This window comes from Paroedura picta, chromosome 5, assembly GCF_049243985.1.
Source record: "Paroedura picta isolate Pp20150507F chromosome 5, Ppicta_v3.0, whole genome shotgun sequence".
Lineage (NCBI taxonomy): Eukaryota > Metazoa > Chordata > Lepidosauria > Squamata > Gekkonidae > Paroedura > Paroedura picta.
This window is the reverse complement of record NC_135373.1, coordinates 82,853,677-82,868,442: the sequence shown is the minus strand read 5'-3', so window position 1 is coordinate 82,868,442 and position 14,766 is coordinate 82,853,677. Positions and strand designations below refer to the sequence as shown.

Sequence of the window (14,766 nt, the reverse complement as noted above, 5' to 3'; positions counted from 1 at the left end):
CATGAGGGAGCTGCAAGGTGGCCCTGAGAAATTTAGATTGGACTCTCTCTAAAGGCAATGCGTGTTGTCGAAGTTCCTACAAAGGCACCATACAATAGCTGTGGGAGGGACTTAGTCCTTAGTTCAAGGGCTGCCTTTTGAGTAGAAAAATTTAATTATATTGTTTGATCATCTATGGCCAAGATTGGGTACATATTTATAGTAGGCTTTCCTGGCTACTGATGCTTGAATAATTACCCCTTGGTACTTGAACTTACTAACCTATTCTACATTACAACGATTCAGTTTCCAAGGCCATTTTGTTTTCTCTCCCCATTTGAATCCCCTCTCTTCATGGAAGATTTCTGGCTGACCTTGGACCAATCACACACAATCTCATTCTAATCTAACTCTTGAACTCGCAATCTTGATATAAGGATAAAATCAAGGGGAGGGTAATGGTGTAAGTCACTTTAGGCCCTCATTGGGTATGAGGTGAGGCACAAATGCAGTAAACAAATGAAAAAGGAAAACAGTCAGAGCACTTACCAGGCACACAGAAAAAATATGTTTGTAAAGGAAAAAAAATGGACCAGAGAACCATGAATGTTTCCAGGCATGGTGTTGGGTTGCCAACCTTCAGGCGGGACCTGGAGAACTCTCAAAATTACAGTAACAGATATAAGTCCCCCGGAAGAAAGTGGCAGCTTCAGAGAGTGAACTGTATGGCATTTTACCCAGCTGAAGCCCCTCCTCAAACTCCAGCCCCTGAAGCTCCATCCTCCAGGAATTTCCTAATGTGGAGCTGGCAATACTAGGGGATGTTGACATCAGCTGAGGATCAACAAAATGGGAAAGGAGAGGGGAAGTTATTGAACTAATTTGTGCCCCCGATTTCTTATCTAACAACAAAGTGGGGCTGATCACAAAAGCAGCAAAAACTGGACACCCACTGACAAACCATATATTCAAGGAATTCCCCAAGTATGCAGAAAAATATGACTTGGTAAATAAATCAATGGAGAGGAAACTAATTTGATGAGGAGTGAGCATGCCTAGGAGTCATGGAATGTTGAAAGTCCTTGAGAGTTCTTTCTTGGGAGGGGAAGAATTAAGGAATTTAAGGATGTATAAATTGAACCCTCATTCCCACAAGTCATCAATATTCATCAGTATCAAAGACAATAATATGATATAATGATCACTAGAACTAACAGTGAAGTAGCTGGCATCTGTGACCATTATAATACTGGAAAAACCAGGTCAACCATAGACAGACATAAGAGGATCTCTAGGTATGCATGAAAATATGTATTGCAATATTTAACCAAAAGAGAAAGAGCAGCCTGGTGGGTACTGAATATAATTCAAGAGGCAAGGAATGTTCAAAGCATTTGCAAGTTGCTTAAAAGGAAAAGGGGGGAAAATAAGTCTGCCCAAGACCCTTAACACATGTACAGTCTTGGAGGGGGAATTTGGGCGTGGGGATTGCCAAATTAATCCTCACTTATTGTAGGCCCCAATGCTGACAACAGCTAAATGAAACAGTTGTGTTTGTGGATCTGCTGAGGACCGATATTGAGGTCCAAGGTAGGCTCCAAGCAGACATTATTGACCAATATGGCTCTAGATCCTGTCTGCTGGATCCATTCATTTCAAACCTGAAACTGATGATAGTGTGCACTGGTTGGAAGATCCATTATTTGTCCTATGCATATATGTTGGGATTTTCTGGGGCATTGCTGTCTTGCTGTCTGGATGACTAGCAACTTGTACCATGCTGAGATCATAATAACAAGAGCTGTTTGTATGTCCAGTGTCCTGGTTTTCTCCAAACCCATGGATTTAACAAAAGCTTCTAGTTAAATGTCACCCCTCCAATCCATAGGTTTTGCAATATTAAAAGGTAAAGGTATCCCCTGTGCAAGCACCGGGTCATGTCTGACCCTTGGGGTGACGCCCTCTAGCGTTTTCATGGCAGACTTAATACGAGATGGTTTGCCACTGCCTTCCCCAGTCGTTACCGTTTACCCCCCAGCAAGCTGGGTACTCATTTTACCAACCTCGGAAGGATGGAAGGCCGAGTCAACCTTGAGCCAGCTGCTGGGATTGAACTCCCAGCCTCATGGGCAGAGCTTTCAGACTGCATGTCTGCTGCCCTACCACTCTGCACCACAAGAGGCTCTTTTGCAATATTACCACCATCTGTACACCGCCCGTGGCGCCGCGGGCGCCACGGACTAAATAAATGGTTAAGGGGCCTTGAGGAGGGCTCTGTCCGTGATGAGGAAGGGTCCGAATTGGACCCTTCCTCACGACAGACAATCGGAGGGACCAATTGGCAGGCGCGAAGCGCCTGCCGATTGGTCCCTCCGATTCCCAGCCCCAGCAACTGCGAGCCGCGCTCAGCGCGGCTCGCAGTTGCTCCCGGCCTGACGTGGTGAGAGGCGCGAAGCGTCTCTCACCGCGTCAGGCCGGCCCCAAGGAAGCCCCCGCCGCAAACACAACACAAGACTCCAGCCGCCGAGAAGCTGCAGAAAAAAAAGAAACACCCCCGGAGGAGCCTTTCGCCGCTAGCGCGACGAGAGGCAGCAGAAAAAAAAACCCCTGTAGGAGCTCCAAGCCGCCGCGCCGACGAGAGCTAGCAGAAAAAAAAAACCCTGCAGGAGCCTTTCGCAGATCCAAGCAGCAGAAAAAAAAACCCCTGTAGGAGCTCCAAGCCGCCGCGCCCACGAGAGGCAGCAGAAAAAAAAAAACCCTGTAGGAGCCTTTCGCAAATCCAAGCAGCAGAAAAAAAAACCCCTGTAGGAGCTCCAAGCCGCCGCGCCCACGAGAGGCAGCAGAAAAAAAAAAACCCTGTAGGAGCCTTTCGCAAATCCAAGCAGCAGAAAAAAAAACCCCTGTAGGAGCTCCAAGCCGCCGCGCCCACGAGAGGCAGCAGAAAAAAAAAAACCCTGTAGGAGCCTTTCGCAGATCCAAGCAGCAGAAAAAAAAAACCTGTAGGAGCCTTTCGCAGATCCAAGCAGCAGAAAACAAAACCCTGAAGGAGCCTTTCCCAGCTCCAAGCAGCAGGAAAAAAGAACCCCTGTAGGAGCTCCAAGCCGGCACGCCCACGAGAGCTAGCAGGAAAAAAAAACCCTGCAGGAGCCTTTCACAGCTCCAAGCAGCAGAAAAAAAAACCCTGTAGGAGCCTTTCGCAGATCCAAGCAGCAGAAAAAAAAACCCTGTAGGAGCCTTTCGCAGATCCAAGCAGCAGAAAACAAAACCCTGAAGGAGCCTTTCCCAGCTCCAAGCAGCAGGAAAAAAAACCCCTGTAGGAGCTCCAAGCCAGGAGCTCCAAACCCCTGTAGGAGCTCCAACCCAGCTCCACGCAGCAGAAAAAAAAAGCACCTCCTGGTGTCCCCTGGGTCCTAGCGCCCATTGCATTCCTGGTTGCAATGGGCTTTCTTGCTAGTATATAATATTCGGCTTGAGAGCCAGCTTGGTGTAGTGGTTAGGAGTGTGAATTCCTAATCTGGTGAGCCGGGTTTGAGTCCCCTCTCCCCTACATGCAACCAGCTGGGTGACCTTGGGCTCGCTACAGCACTGATAAAGCTGTTCTGACCAAGCAGTGATATCAAGGCTCTCTCAGCCTCACCTCCCTCATAGGGAGTCTGTTGTGGAGAGAGGAAAGGGAAGGCGAATGTAAGCTGCTTTAAGACTCCTTGTGGTAGAGAAAAGCAGCATATAATAACCAACTCTTCTTTTTCTTGATGTTATAAAGCCAGAGGCTTTACTGAACAGAAGGTAAAAAGAAAATGATGCTTATGTTTATGGCTGGTTTATTACCACTGAGATAGTAAAAAAGAAATTCACATTTCCTGTTTTTTAAAATGGGGAGATGATGATGTTTCTAGAAAAATGGGTTGCTGCATCTCATCTTCGCAAGGGCACTTAATGGCTGGATTGCATAGTCCAGGTTGTTGATGAGGATGGAGTTGTTCAATGTTGTTCTCTATTGCCCTGTCAAACACGATACCGGGAACAATCACAATTCCAGAGTGGTCACTGTATTAGTCAAACAGAAGACCAGTGGCACCTGGAAGACCAACAACATTTATTCCAGCATCTGCTTTTGTGAGTTAGAGCTCAGTTTATCAGATGCATAAAGTTCACAGGAGATACACTAACTAAACCACAACATAATAGATGAGCCCTGTAGCTTTTAAATATAAATTTCCTGTGGATGTACTCTCTCTATGCATTTGATGAAGTGAACTCTGAGGCAGGAAAGTGAAATATAAATCTGCAGATTTTAATTTTGTTAGTAGCCTTGGTGGTCCTTCGAGGGCAGAAAGGTGGTATAAAAATCTTAGTAGTTATTATTATAATTATCATTATTATTAATGTTTTGTTAGTGGTAAAGGTGTTGTGGGACTGATGTGGGAAACAGCAGGTGGCTCATGCCTCCTCTGTCCAACTCTATCCTGGGGTGTTGCAAGTACCTGGGAGTAGCAGGGAGCTGAGGAAAGAAGGCAGGATAGGGAGGGGGGCTGGTTCCCTCTTTGCTCTCACCTTGAGCCTCTCAGAGGATCTCGGAGCTTCCGACAAGAAGGACAGAGAGCCAGGCTCTGGGCCAGTCGTGTGGAGGAGGCTGGAGGAGGCCAGCGTGAAATGAGACAGTTTACATAGGACATTCCAGGGAGAGGAGAAATGCCTGAAGGAAATCATCTCCTCGTCCATCCAGAGTCAGAAATAGCTCTGGGGGGAAAGTCCCAGACGAGGGAGGGAACGAGGAAGGAAGAGGGGTGGGTGCGCCGCAGGAAGAGCGAGAGGCTGAGAATTCGGCGTTGCCAGGCTAGCCGCACGGGAGGGGGGAGGAGGGAGTGAAAAGCCCGAGGCGAGCCGCAAAGACGCGCGGAGGGGGGGGGGGTGTCCCATTTGCCTCCTCGGGTACTGGGGGCGAGAAAGGCCGCCTCGAGGAGTAGCGGCAATAGGCCTTGCAGAATGGCTGTCTGGGGAGAGCCGCGGGCCGCCACCTCTCGCCGCCCCCGCATCCTGGGCTGCAGCCCCTCCGCGTGCCGTGCCCGAAGGAAGCCTGTCGGCGCCCCCTGAGTGCTTGCAAGCGAGGCTCTGGCCAGCAGGGGGCCGCCGCGGGCTGAGACCCTCCGTCTTGCCGCCGCGCGGGGCTGGGGGGGGGGGGGGCGGAGAGCTAAGGAAGCCAGGCGCCGTCGTCGGGGCGAAAGGCGCTCCCCCGCCCCGGCGCGCAGCCTGCCTTGCAGATCCCAACGGATGGCCAGGCTGCGAGGCGGAGCGGGAGTCTCCTGGTGGATTCTCGCGCTGGCCCTTCTCAAGGTGGGTGACGCCGGGGGAGGGGGGCTGACTTTGGGAGGCAGAAGACTGACGCCCTCCGGCGGCACCGCTTTTGGCCGCCTCGCTCCCCGGCCTGCCGTGCCTGGGCTGGACGCACCACCTGAAGGATGCTCGCGGCTGGCGCCGTCGGGCTGCCTCCCCGAAGTGCTTAGTCAGCCCTTTCAGGTGCTTTCTGCAGCCGGCGCGCTGGTGCCTGTCGCGCGTCGTTCAACCCCTCTGCCCTCCTCGCGGTGGGAAAGGAATAGAGGATTTCTCTCTCTCTCTCTCCCCTTCATTCTTGCCCTTTCATCGTGGGGATGGGGATGGTGGCTCCACAGCCAAAGTGCGGCGGAGTTTGCCCGGGTCATTTTAAATGCTCGATCAAACGGTGGGCTTTAATCTAAACCAGGTGCAAGAGTCTCAAAGGATAAGAGGAATCGTTTAAACTGCTCAGAATACTTATTGTGCGCTGTTTCTGATCCTTCCCTAGAGTGGTCTAGCAGCACCAGTAAAATGCACGATCAACCAGACGGAGTGGAAGGTCTCCAGCCGGTCCATCTATCTCACGTGGAGAAGTCTTGGAAATCCCTGTAACTTCAGCGTCACTTGCAGCTCCTACAATACTTTATTCAGAGTTTGCCAGCCCATCCAGAAACCCAATGGCTCCTATGAATGTGACTACACTGGCCTGGAGGCAGGGACTTTGTACTCTCTCGGGATTGTGTCTCTGTCTGATGGCGAAGTCAGCAACATTACATTGCAAACAGGTAGGGATGGCAGGGGCTAAACAATGCCTGGGGGGCAGTTTGGGCATAAAGGATCTGCAGTCCCTGTTGTCTCTGTGTTCCTTAGCCTGGTTTGTTATGATGGTGTCATATGCAAACATAACTGTTAGTGGTGGCTAGATGTGGGGTGCAAAATTATATCAACACCCCTTTGCTAATAATATGACCCTTCAGAAAACTACCTGGGAGGGGGATTGCAACAGAGAACTTTGATTATTTTTAAATGATGTGATTTGTAATCTCCAGTTGAAATGGAAATCTGAGGATTTATTGCTTTTAATAAACAATTTAGATCCAGAGTTCCTGTTGACTTCCATCCCAAACCTTTCAGTAAGCAGTAATGCTTAGGTCAGGTATCCTCTTTCTGATTTTGTTATCCTGCCTTTTTTCACTCTTTAAAGTTTGGATATTGTTTGCACAAGAGACTTTAGGACAAAATGAGATTATTTTTTTCTAAACAATTACAATAATATTTGGAAATGAGAAACTGACCATACTTCCTACAGGTGCATAGATAGATTACTCTTGTAAACTCTGATGTATACAGAGAAGGTGTTCCCTGTAGTACTGCAAGGAAACACAGGTGACAGATATATTTTAGTAGCCTGCCTCTCATTGCTAATATAATTGTCATATACAAATGCTGAACAGATTTTCTGTTATATTTGAACATGCATTCTCTACTTTTAAAAATCAACTTTTATTGTTAATGTATGGAAGGTTAAGGTTCTGAAGTGACACTTTCCTAGTGTTTATGATATATAAATATTAAACTAGCTTCTTAGGCATTATAAATGGAATATCAGTAATGGAGCAATAAAACTAGTATACAAAGGAGAACAAATCTATGCAGCTCTGCTCGGAAGTAAGTCTAGTGGGTCTTAGTACCAGAAAAGTCTCCTTAGGATTGCAGCCTAGCAGTAAGGTCCTAAGCAGAATTATAGTTGCCTAAGTCAGGTGAAGTCTGTGGGCTTCAAAAGCTATAACTGTGTTGTGGATTGTACTTGTACTAATTTTTAGAACTGAAAATATCAAATTGTGGGTATCCTAACTAGCAATTCTATCTCCTGTTGCAAATTAAACAAGGTTAGAAATGAATAATGCAGAATATTACTTATATAACAAATGTCACTCTGTGTAAATAAAAACATTTAGAATATGATTCATTACAGATTTCTATGTTTGTTGGAAACTGTATTCTGTAAAATGACATGGTAGTTGAATGAATGGAACTAACCAGTTAATAATACATAGTGCCATAAGGCGGTCTTTGTTGACATATGCCTTTACCTGTATCCACAAACAGCATCCTTTTTACTAAATAAGTGCTCACTCTCTGCTGAAGTATGTAAAACCTTTTTGCTTTAAAGACATGAATTCTCTTTTCTTAGCAGTTAGTGATAATACCTATGAACAACAATCCTAAGCAAATGTTTTTTTTTAATTGGCTTTGAAAAAAAGGTGAATCAAATATTAATCAAAATTGTTTACACTGACAGGTATTCTGGTACAGAACTTGCAAGAACATAGAATTTATCTACACAATGTGTGTGTGGCTCTATATAAAAGCAAATATAATTCAGCTATAAATCATTCAGAAATCTAAAGATTAGAGATTAACTTCTTAAAATGCATAAAGCTGCTATCAAGATATTGCTGGTTATTGGATGGAAACAAACAATAATTTATAAAATTAGTTGTTATCAATATCAATAGTACTAATAAAGTGAGAGTGCAGGCAAAGTATGTATCTTATTTGATCTTACATAAGGAACAGTTTCTCAGTGTTTCATGAAGTCTGACCTCTTATTGAAATCTTGAATTCTGTGGCCGGTGATTAACAGAGTACTGTAAAAATATTATAATTAAAATATTTTATTTCTATAATATATCAGTACTGGACAGTTTCCAGCCAAGAGCTTTAAAACAATGTAAATGGTTTTTTAAGTGTTTGTTTCCAGCCAGGGCTTTTCAGGCCAGGCACTTCCCAAACTCATTGTTCCTTTGTTCTAGCGGATGTACAGAGGACTGAGTGTTTTGTGTTCTGGGTTTGATAGATTAGATAAAGTCTGAATTTCTGAACTTCGCCTTCTAGGCACGCAATCTTTTAATTTGCTTAAAGATTTGTGTCCCACCTCCATTGCCTTTGTTAAATTGTTTATTTGTTTTAGGGCATGATCCAGCCAGAATTAAGCATTCTGAAATACTGCCCTTAGTCTGACAGTATACATTTCTAAATAGAACATTCCCTCGATTGCCAAATGTACTCAGTATTGGATCTAAATGTAACTAGACCATGCCCTTAAGAACTGAATTGTAGCCAAAGAATCATGGCAGCCAACAAAATGTTAAACAGATAAAGGCCTTATCAAATGTTAAAGCTCTTAGAACCATAAAATACTGGTCAACAAAATTCAGAACCTGGTTCAGGGTTTTAGGGATCATGGCCTTGAACACACCAAAAAAGGATATTGAAGTGAAGTGAATCATCTCATAACAAAGGTACTAATTATGTTCTATATCAATTGAAACTTCCAGATAATGACCAGTGCCTTGTAGACTACATTAGTCTAGTCTAGGCCCAAAGTTATGAAAACTAAATACTTTCTGCTAGGTAGAAATACAAAAGATGGAGTATAATATAGATTTAACATGAGAATGACCAGAAGGCACCTAGAAGGAGGTAAATCTCTTTTTAAATAGTCTCAACCAGCAAGCCTACCCTTGTTGGCCAAGAGAAAGGGTTCATAAACTTGGGAGCAGCATGTGCTGCTTTGGGCTGAGAAGGAAAAGCTCCGCTTATCTGAAAGACCAACATGCTGCTTCTGACGCTAGGTTGTGTACCCCTGAACGCAATCCCTACATGGGGTATTGGTTGACAGGCCTACAAGTCCATTCCATACTGCTCTTGACCTGGATGTCATCTTTTCCAGTACAGAATGAATGCATGCCTACACATTGTCACCAATGCTGTGAGAGATATTCCCTGTTTGCCATTGCCAGGTCAGAAGCACCTGTATTTTGTTTGTGTAGTTTTTCTTCTCAAGTTAATTTTGTCAGACATTTGTACTCCCAGGTTGAGAGAAGTATAACAGCAGCTTTTTAATTTTAGTTTCCCTCTCCATCCCTGCACAAAGCAGCACACCTCAGATTTTATGACAGCACTGCGCTCTATTAGCTCCTCTTTGCCTGACACCCATGTTTTGTTAGTATGTTTTCAACGAACATAACAATTATCTTCAGTCCAATGTCGTCTTCTTCTATCCTCCTCAATATGACATTTAACCTTTTTCTATACTTTATTTCCTGGTTTCTTTATTAATTTTTTCCAGTTTTCCCATATCCCTCTCATGCTTTCCCAGCTCCCCTTGGCTCTTCACTTGAGATATGCCTGACCTCAACTTGATCTTTCCAGATCCCACAACAAAGAGACATTGGTATTTTATTATTGGCACTTTTCACGGGTTTTAAGTGAATGACTGTACTTTGTGCTATGGATTTTTGTTTCTCTCTTGGTGTAATTTACTCATTTATTTTGAAATACAGATCCTTTACCACCTGCAAGATTTGAAATCAAAAAAGAAAAAATCTCCACCACCACCTTGCAGGTTTGGTGGAGCACTTCACTAGGAAAAGTAGATAGATATGAGCTACAGTTATTTGATTCTACTATCAAAAAAATTCAGGAGATCCAGGTGCCAGGAGGCATTTCGAGAAATGAAGAGACATTTGCTAATCTCATACCTGGCAGCAAATACACTGTCTCTATCAGTGCCATTGCTGGAAATAAAAACAGCCCCACCATTGATATCAGTGGCTTTACTGGTAAGATTGATTTCTTGAAGTAATTAATGAAAAGAATTGTTGCTTCAACCAAGAAGATGTCAATTTTGCCATCAAGCTAGTACAGGACTCATGCAAGATCAAAGAAAGGTATAACTGTTTAGGATGGTACTGTAGAAGGGTTTCCTTTATCATTTGCAACAGAATTTCATGAACAGAAACATCTGAACCCTAGTAAGTGGATAGCAGAAGAACTGTGTTTCAAGACAGACAGAGGTTCAATTAGTGAATTAGTGGGATTCTAGTGCAGCAATGTTTCACATCCCTACCTGGACCCTGTGCAAATTAAAACAGGAAAAGGAAGCCTAGATGGATCCTGCCTAACTTAGAGTTGCCAACCTCCACGTAGGGCATGGAAAGCTCCTGAATTACGAGTGATTTCCAGACTACAGAAATAAGATCCCCTGGAGAAAATGTTTGCTTGGGGGAGTAGAATGTTGACTGTCTGGCATTACATCCTCCTGGGGTCATTCCCCGCTCCAAACCCTGTGCTGATTAGGCTCATATCTCCAGAAATTTTCAGTTCCAGAGTTGGCAACCCTATCTGATATGAAGTTTTCCCAAAGAAAAAAATATTTACCAAAGCATGAGGTGGACTGATAAGTGGAGTTGTTTTCCCTCTCTGGATCACAAGGAAGACTGACTTGGAGAAATTCCATGTCTATCTTGAAGTGGAAAGGCTGATGTGCAGAGATGCTGACTTCTATTTTGAGCCTAAAGAAAGTTAAACTCAGCTGCCATATTTTGTTAAATGTTAGGGTCTTTGAAAAAAGAAAAACAACTGTAAACAGTTTCAACAGTTTGTGCGATTTTCTTTATATAATCATTATTTTTCTTATTCCTTCCCTCCTCTTAATAGCTCCTTCTCCAGCAGAAAGCATCCAAATCTCTGTCCAGATGGAATCAGCCCATGTTTCTTGGTCACCAGGAATTGGGAACGTGGATCAATACAGACTGATTTTGCTGGACAAAGGCAATCAACTTCAACAAAATGACCTAGAGAAACATGTTTTGTCCTACAATTTTTCAAGATTAACACCAGGACATCAATATAATCTTACTATCATTACCAAGGCTGGAGGACTGGAGAGTTACAATTTTAAACTAATTAGGACTGGTGAGACTTTTACAAATTATTCTCTGTGACAGAATTGTTGCAGATTTTGTTGACATTAATTGCTGCGGAGCTTCATTATTATAGTACATAAGATGGCAAGAGGTGTGGTTTTCTTGAGCTTAATAGCAAACAAATAACACACTTTAATTCATATGCAGTTCTACATATGCAAGGTCTGCCTCATTCACTTACGTAAAGGGAGCAGTTTTACCATGCCAAGGAAATAGTAGGCCCATTGGAGGCCCATCCACAATAGCAAATTGCTAGTTCAGAGCAATGGAATATAATAGTTATTGTCCCATGTTAGGTATTTCTCTACCTCTAGTTTGGGTAAATTCTGAACAAAGGCATTTTTGTGGCATCTCTATTGACCCACCTAGAAGAGCCCATATGACTCAGGTGTTTCAAATAGATTCCACAATAACTCAGGTGTTTCAGCTAGTAAAACAATTGCCACAGATAGAATGTTAGGTAGTCATTTCCCCCCTTATATTAATAGCAGTAAAATACAGCAAGATCATAGAGCAAGCTTTGTGGAGTGAGATTTTCCTCCTTTCCCTTCCTGCTACAAACCCCCAGTTTTGTTTCTGGGGGATCAGCAGATGGTAAGGAACAGCATAGGAGGGAAGAGCCAATCTGCAGTGAGAGGGGTAAATCAACTGAAATTGCTATCCCCATTTTTGTTGAGATTCTGTGATTCAATAAGTCAGTGATTGCAGGCAACCTTGTAACTGGAGTCACTGAGTTCTATTAAGACAGCAAAGCAATCAGAGTAACTAAGTGATTAGTTTATGTTTGTCCCAGAACAACAACCACAAAAAATCAACATCAAGGTCATCTTCTTTAATGTTGTTGTTACTGAACACTCAAAAAAAGACCAGTTCAGCAGGAGCTGAGAAACAAAGGAGCCCAGAGTTTAGAAGAATACAAAAGTAGTATGGGCAATAAGGACATGTGACTAGAGTGTATGAAATGGGGAAAGGACACAAGTATTTAGAGTGTTATAGACCGAGGAGTACACACTTAGGGTTGCCAGCCTATGCCTGGCAACTGATGAGTAGGTTTGAAGGTGGGGATATGGGGGATTGTTGTTCTATGTGCCAGGTTTTCCCCAGAAGTGACATAGTAGCACACCAAGTGCTGACTCCCACACAATACTTGGATTAGAGGTGGACAAGGACAGCTGTCAATGGGAGGCTTTCCACTATGGTTGGTCTATATACACTGCCCTGATTCATTACATATATTAAAGCCAATGGGGCAGTATGCACACCTGGATGTATTAAAACAACAAACCATGAGGAAGGTTGGTTTCATTGTTCAAGGATGCAGAAGCTAATCCCCTTTGTGTACCATGCTAGTTGTAATTTATGAAAGACTACTAACACAAGCTGTAGTCCTTTGTGGAGTCTAAGAGACATCGCAAAGTCCTTCTCCTCCAACAGAAAATACCAGGAATTAGCTCAAAAATGCACATTTGAAGAAAGAGACAGAAGGACTCATTCTAGATGCACAAGATCAGAAACTCAAAATGAATAGTATAAAAGTCAGGATTCAGAAGATCTCTGATGACAGCAAAGGATGAAACAGCTGATCACAGGCAGCTCGCTGAGCCTGCAATAGCCCTCCCCGGGACCTGGGGAGGCTTTTCCCCTTTTGAGTGGGGAGGGAAAAGCCCTCCATGGCGCCTGGGAACCTTTTTTCCCTGGGGGGGAGGTTCGGGGCCCAGCCCAACCCTTCCCACCCGCCCGGGCAGCGCTGCCAGGGCGGTTGGGAAAGGCTAGCGCCTGCTGTCTTTTTTTTACAGCGGGCTTAATTATTAGTCACAATATAATTGTGGCTATGTTGCACTGGTATCTTTGCAAGAAATATAGCTTACCATCAACTGTATCACTTACCATTTCAAATTTGGTAACAACTTTTTTCTTCAGATTAATGGTACAGCTATGGGCATGGCCACACAGTGTGCTAATATTGTCATGTCCAACTTGGAGCAACACTTCCTAAATTCCTACCCACTCACACATCTTATACCAGTGATACATTGATGACATTTTTATTGTTTGAACACATGGTAAAGAACCTAATGGCATATTCCACCAGGCATTCACTGACTTTCACCTCACCATCAACCTGACAATAAACCAATTTATATAAGAAATACATTTTCTGGACACTTAGAAAAATGCACAGTGGATGCATAGGCACCACCTTATAAAGGAAACTGAATGGCAAACATATCTACCTATATGGCTCCAGCTACCATCCTAAGCATACCAAACAATCCATTTTGTACAACTAGGCTCTAAGCTACAGCCACATCTGCTCCAAGCTTACAGTCAGAGATTTTGACCTGCGGGATTTACAACAAACGATTTTGGAATTAAGTTATCCACCTCATAAAGGTGGATAACAGGGTGTCTGTTGTAGGGAGAGGAAAGATAAGGTGACTGTAAGCCACTTTGACACTCCTTTGGGTAGAGAAAAGCAGCATACAAGAACCAACTCTTCTTCATAATGGAACACCACTAGTGGTCAAATACAGCTCTCAACTCAAAATAGTTCAATGCATCATCAATTACTTTCAACTTCTACTGAATAATGACATCTTTCACAAGTACTAGAAGGCAAATCTTTTCCTGCACACAGACAGCCCTCCAATTTCAAACAACTCACCCACAATAATACAACAATTAATTCGAACATGGATATTGATACTGTGGCTTGAAATAAACCCAGATGTCAACTTTGCTGCCCAATATATCTAGACAAAACAATCACTGGACTGAACAACACCAAGTCTACTATCTCAGGCTTATTCACTTTGTCATCTTTTAACATTCCATGTGCCATTAAATGCCAATGATGCCCATCAATTCTCTATATAAGGCAAACAGGACAAACACTATGCCAAAGAATAAATGGACACATTTCTGACATCCAGAATCACAAAACTAAGAAACCTGTAGAACATTTAAACCTCTCAGAGGTTTAATGGGGGGCCTGAAAGTAGTAATTGTACTGCAAAGGAATTTTAGAAATAGGCTGGAATGGGAGGCTGCTGAATTACGTTATTACAACACTCAGGACAATGGAACACCCAGGGCTTAACAGGGATATTGGGTTCTTATCTGACTACACATGCTAAGTCACTCAGTTTTCACTTCGTTGATCTTAAAAATATCACTGGATTCACATCTGTTGTTAACTGTTTTATTATCTGTATGCTATTTGTTGTTATTCACAGACTGTACTAACTAAATCATTCTTAACTGTACTCATTAATTTTGACTCTAATTAGCCCTTCCTGGCAACTAACCCCATATGTAAAGTTTGAAATAATCTGTTCTATGTATCTGAGGAAGTTTGCATCTCCACATGCTAAGTCTCTCAATTATCACTTATACACAGAATTGATCTTTGAAGGTCTTAGAGATCTGATTAAATCCAAACGTATTTCTCACATCTTTTTCTTAAGTCTTGTATTTGTCTTATCACCTGTTTTAATCCAATCTCAGCCATAGTTATCACCCAGTTACTTATGCATCTTGACTCTAACTATCCCTTCCTGGCAACTATTCCCTCCTCTCTCTACCTATATGTAAGGCTCGAGAAAAACTGTTTCAGTGTATGTGATGAAGTGTACATGCACATGAAAGCTTATACCCAGAATTAAACTTTGTTGATTTCAAAGCTTCCACTGGACTCAAA

At 43.2% G+C, this 14,766-nt stretch overlaps 2 protein-coding genes across 7 annotated transcripts in view; one reads left to right on the top strand and one right to left on the bottom strand.

Annotated features, from left to right (window-relative positions):
• MYRFL (myelin regulatory factor like) overlaps positions 1-14,766 on the bottom strand; it is a 512,195-nt gene that overhangs the window by 192,137 nt on the left and 305,292 nt on the right. The window lies entirely within an intron of this gene.
• The window catches only part of PTPRB (protein tyrosine phosphatase receptor type B), an 81,982-nt gene that overhangs the window by 16,951 nt on the left and 50,265 nt on the right, over positions 1-14,766 (top strand). For 2 of the 6 annotated variants that reach the window (XM_077338795.1, XM_077338799.1), the window contains exons 4-6: positions 5,801-6,077; positions 9,642-9,920; positions 10,798-11,055. In XM_077338795.1, coding sequence (XP_077194910.1) covers positions 5,801-6,077; positions 9,642-9,920; positions 10,798-11,055 — 814 coding nt within the window. Of the gene's footprint in view, positions 1-4,560; positions 4,707-4,887; positions 5,314-5,557; positions 5,699-5,800; positions 6,078-9,641; positions 9,921-10,797; positions 11,056-14,766 lie in introns of those variants that run through there. The other 4 variants (XM_077338797.1, XM_077338798.1, XM_077338800.1 and 1 more) reach the window with 4 other exon arrangements.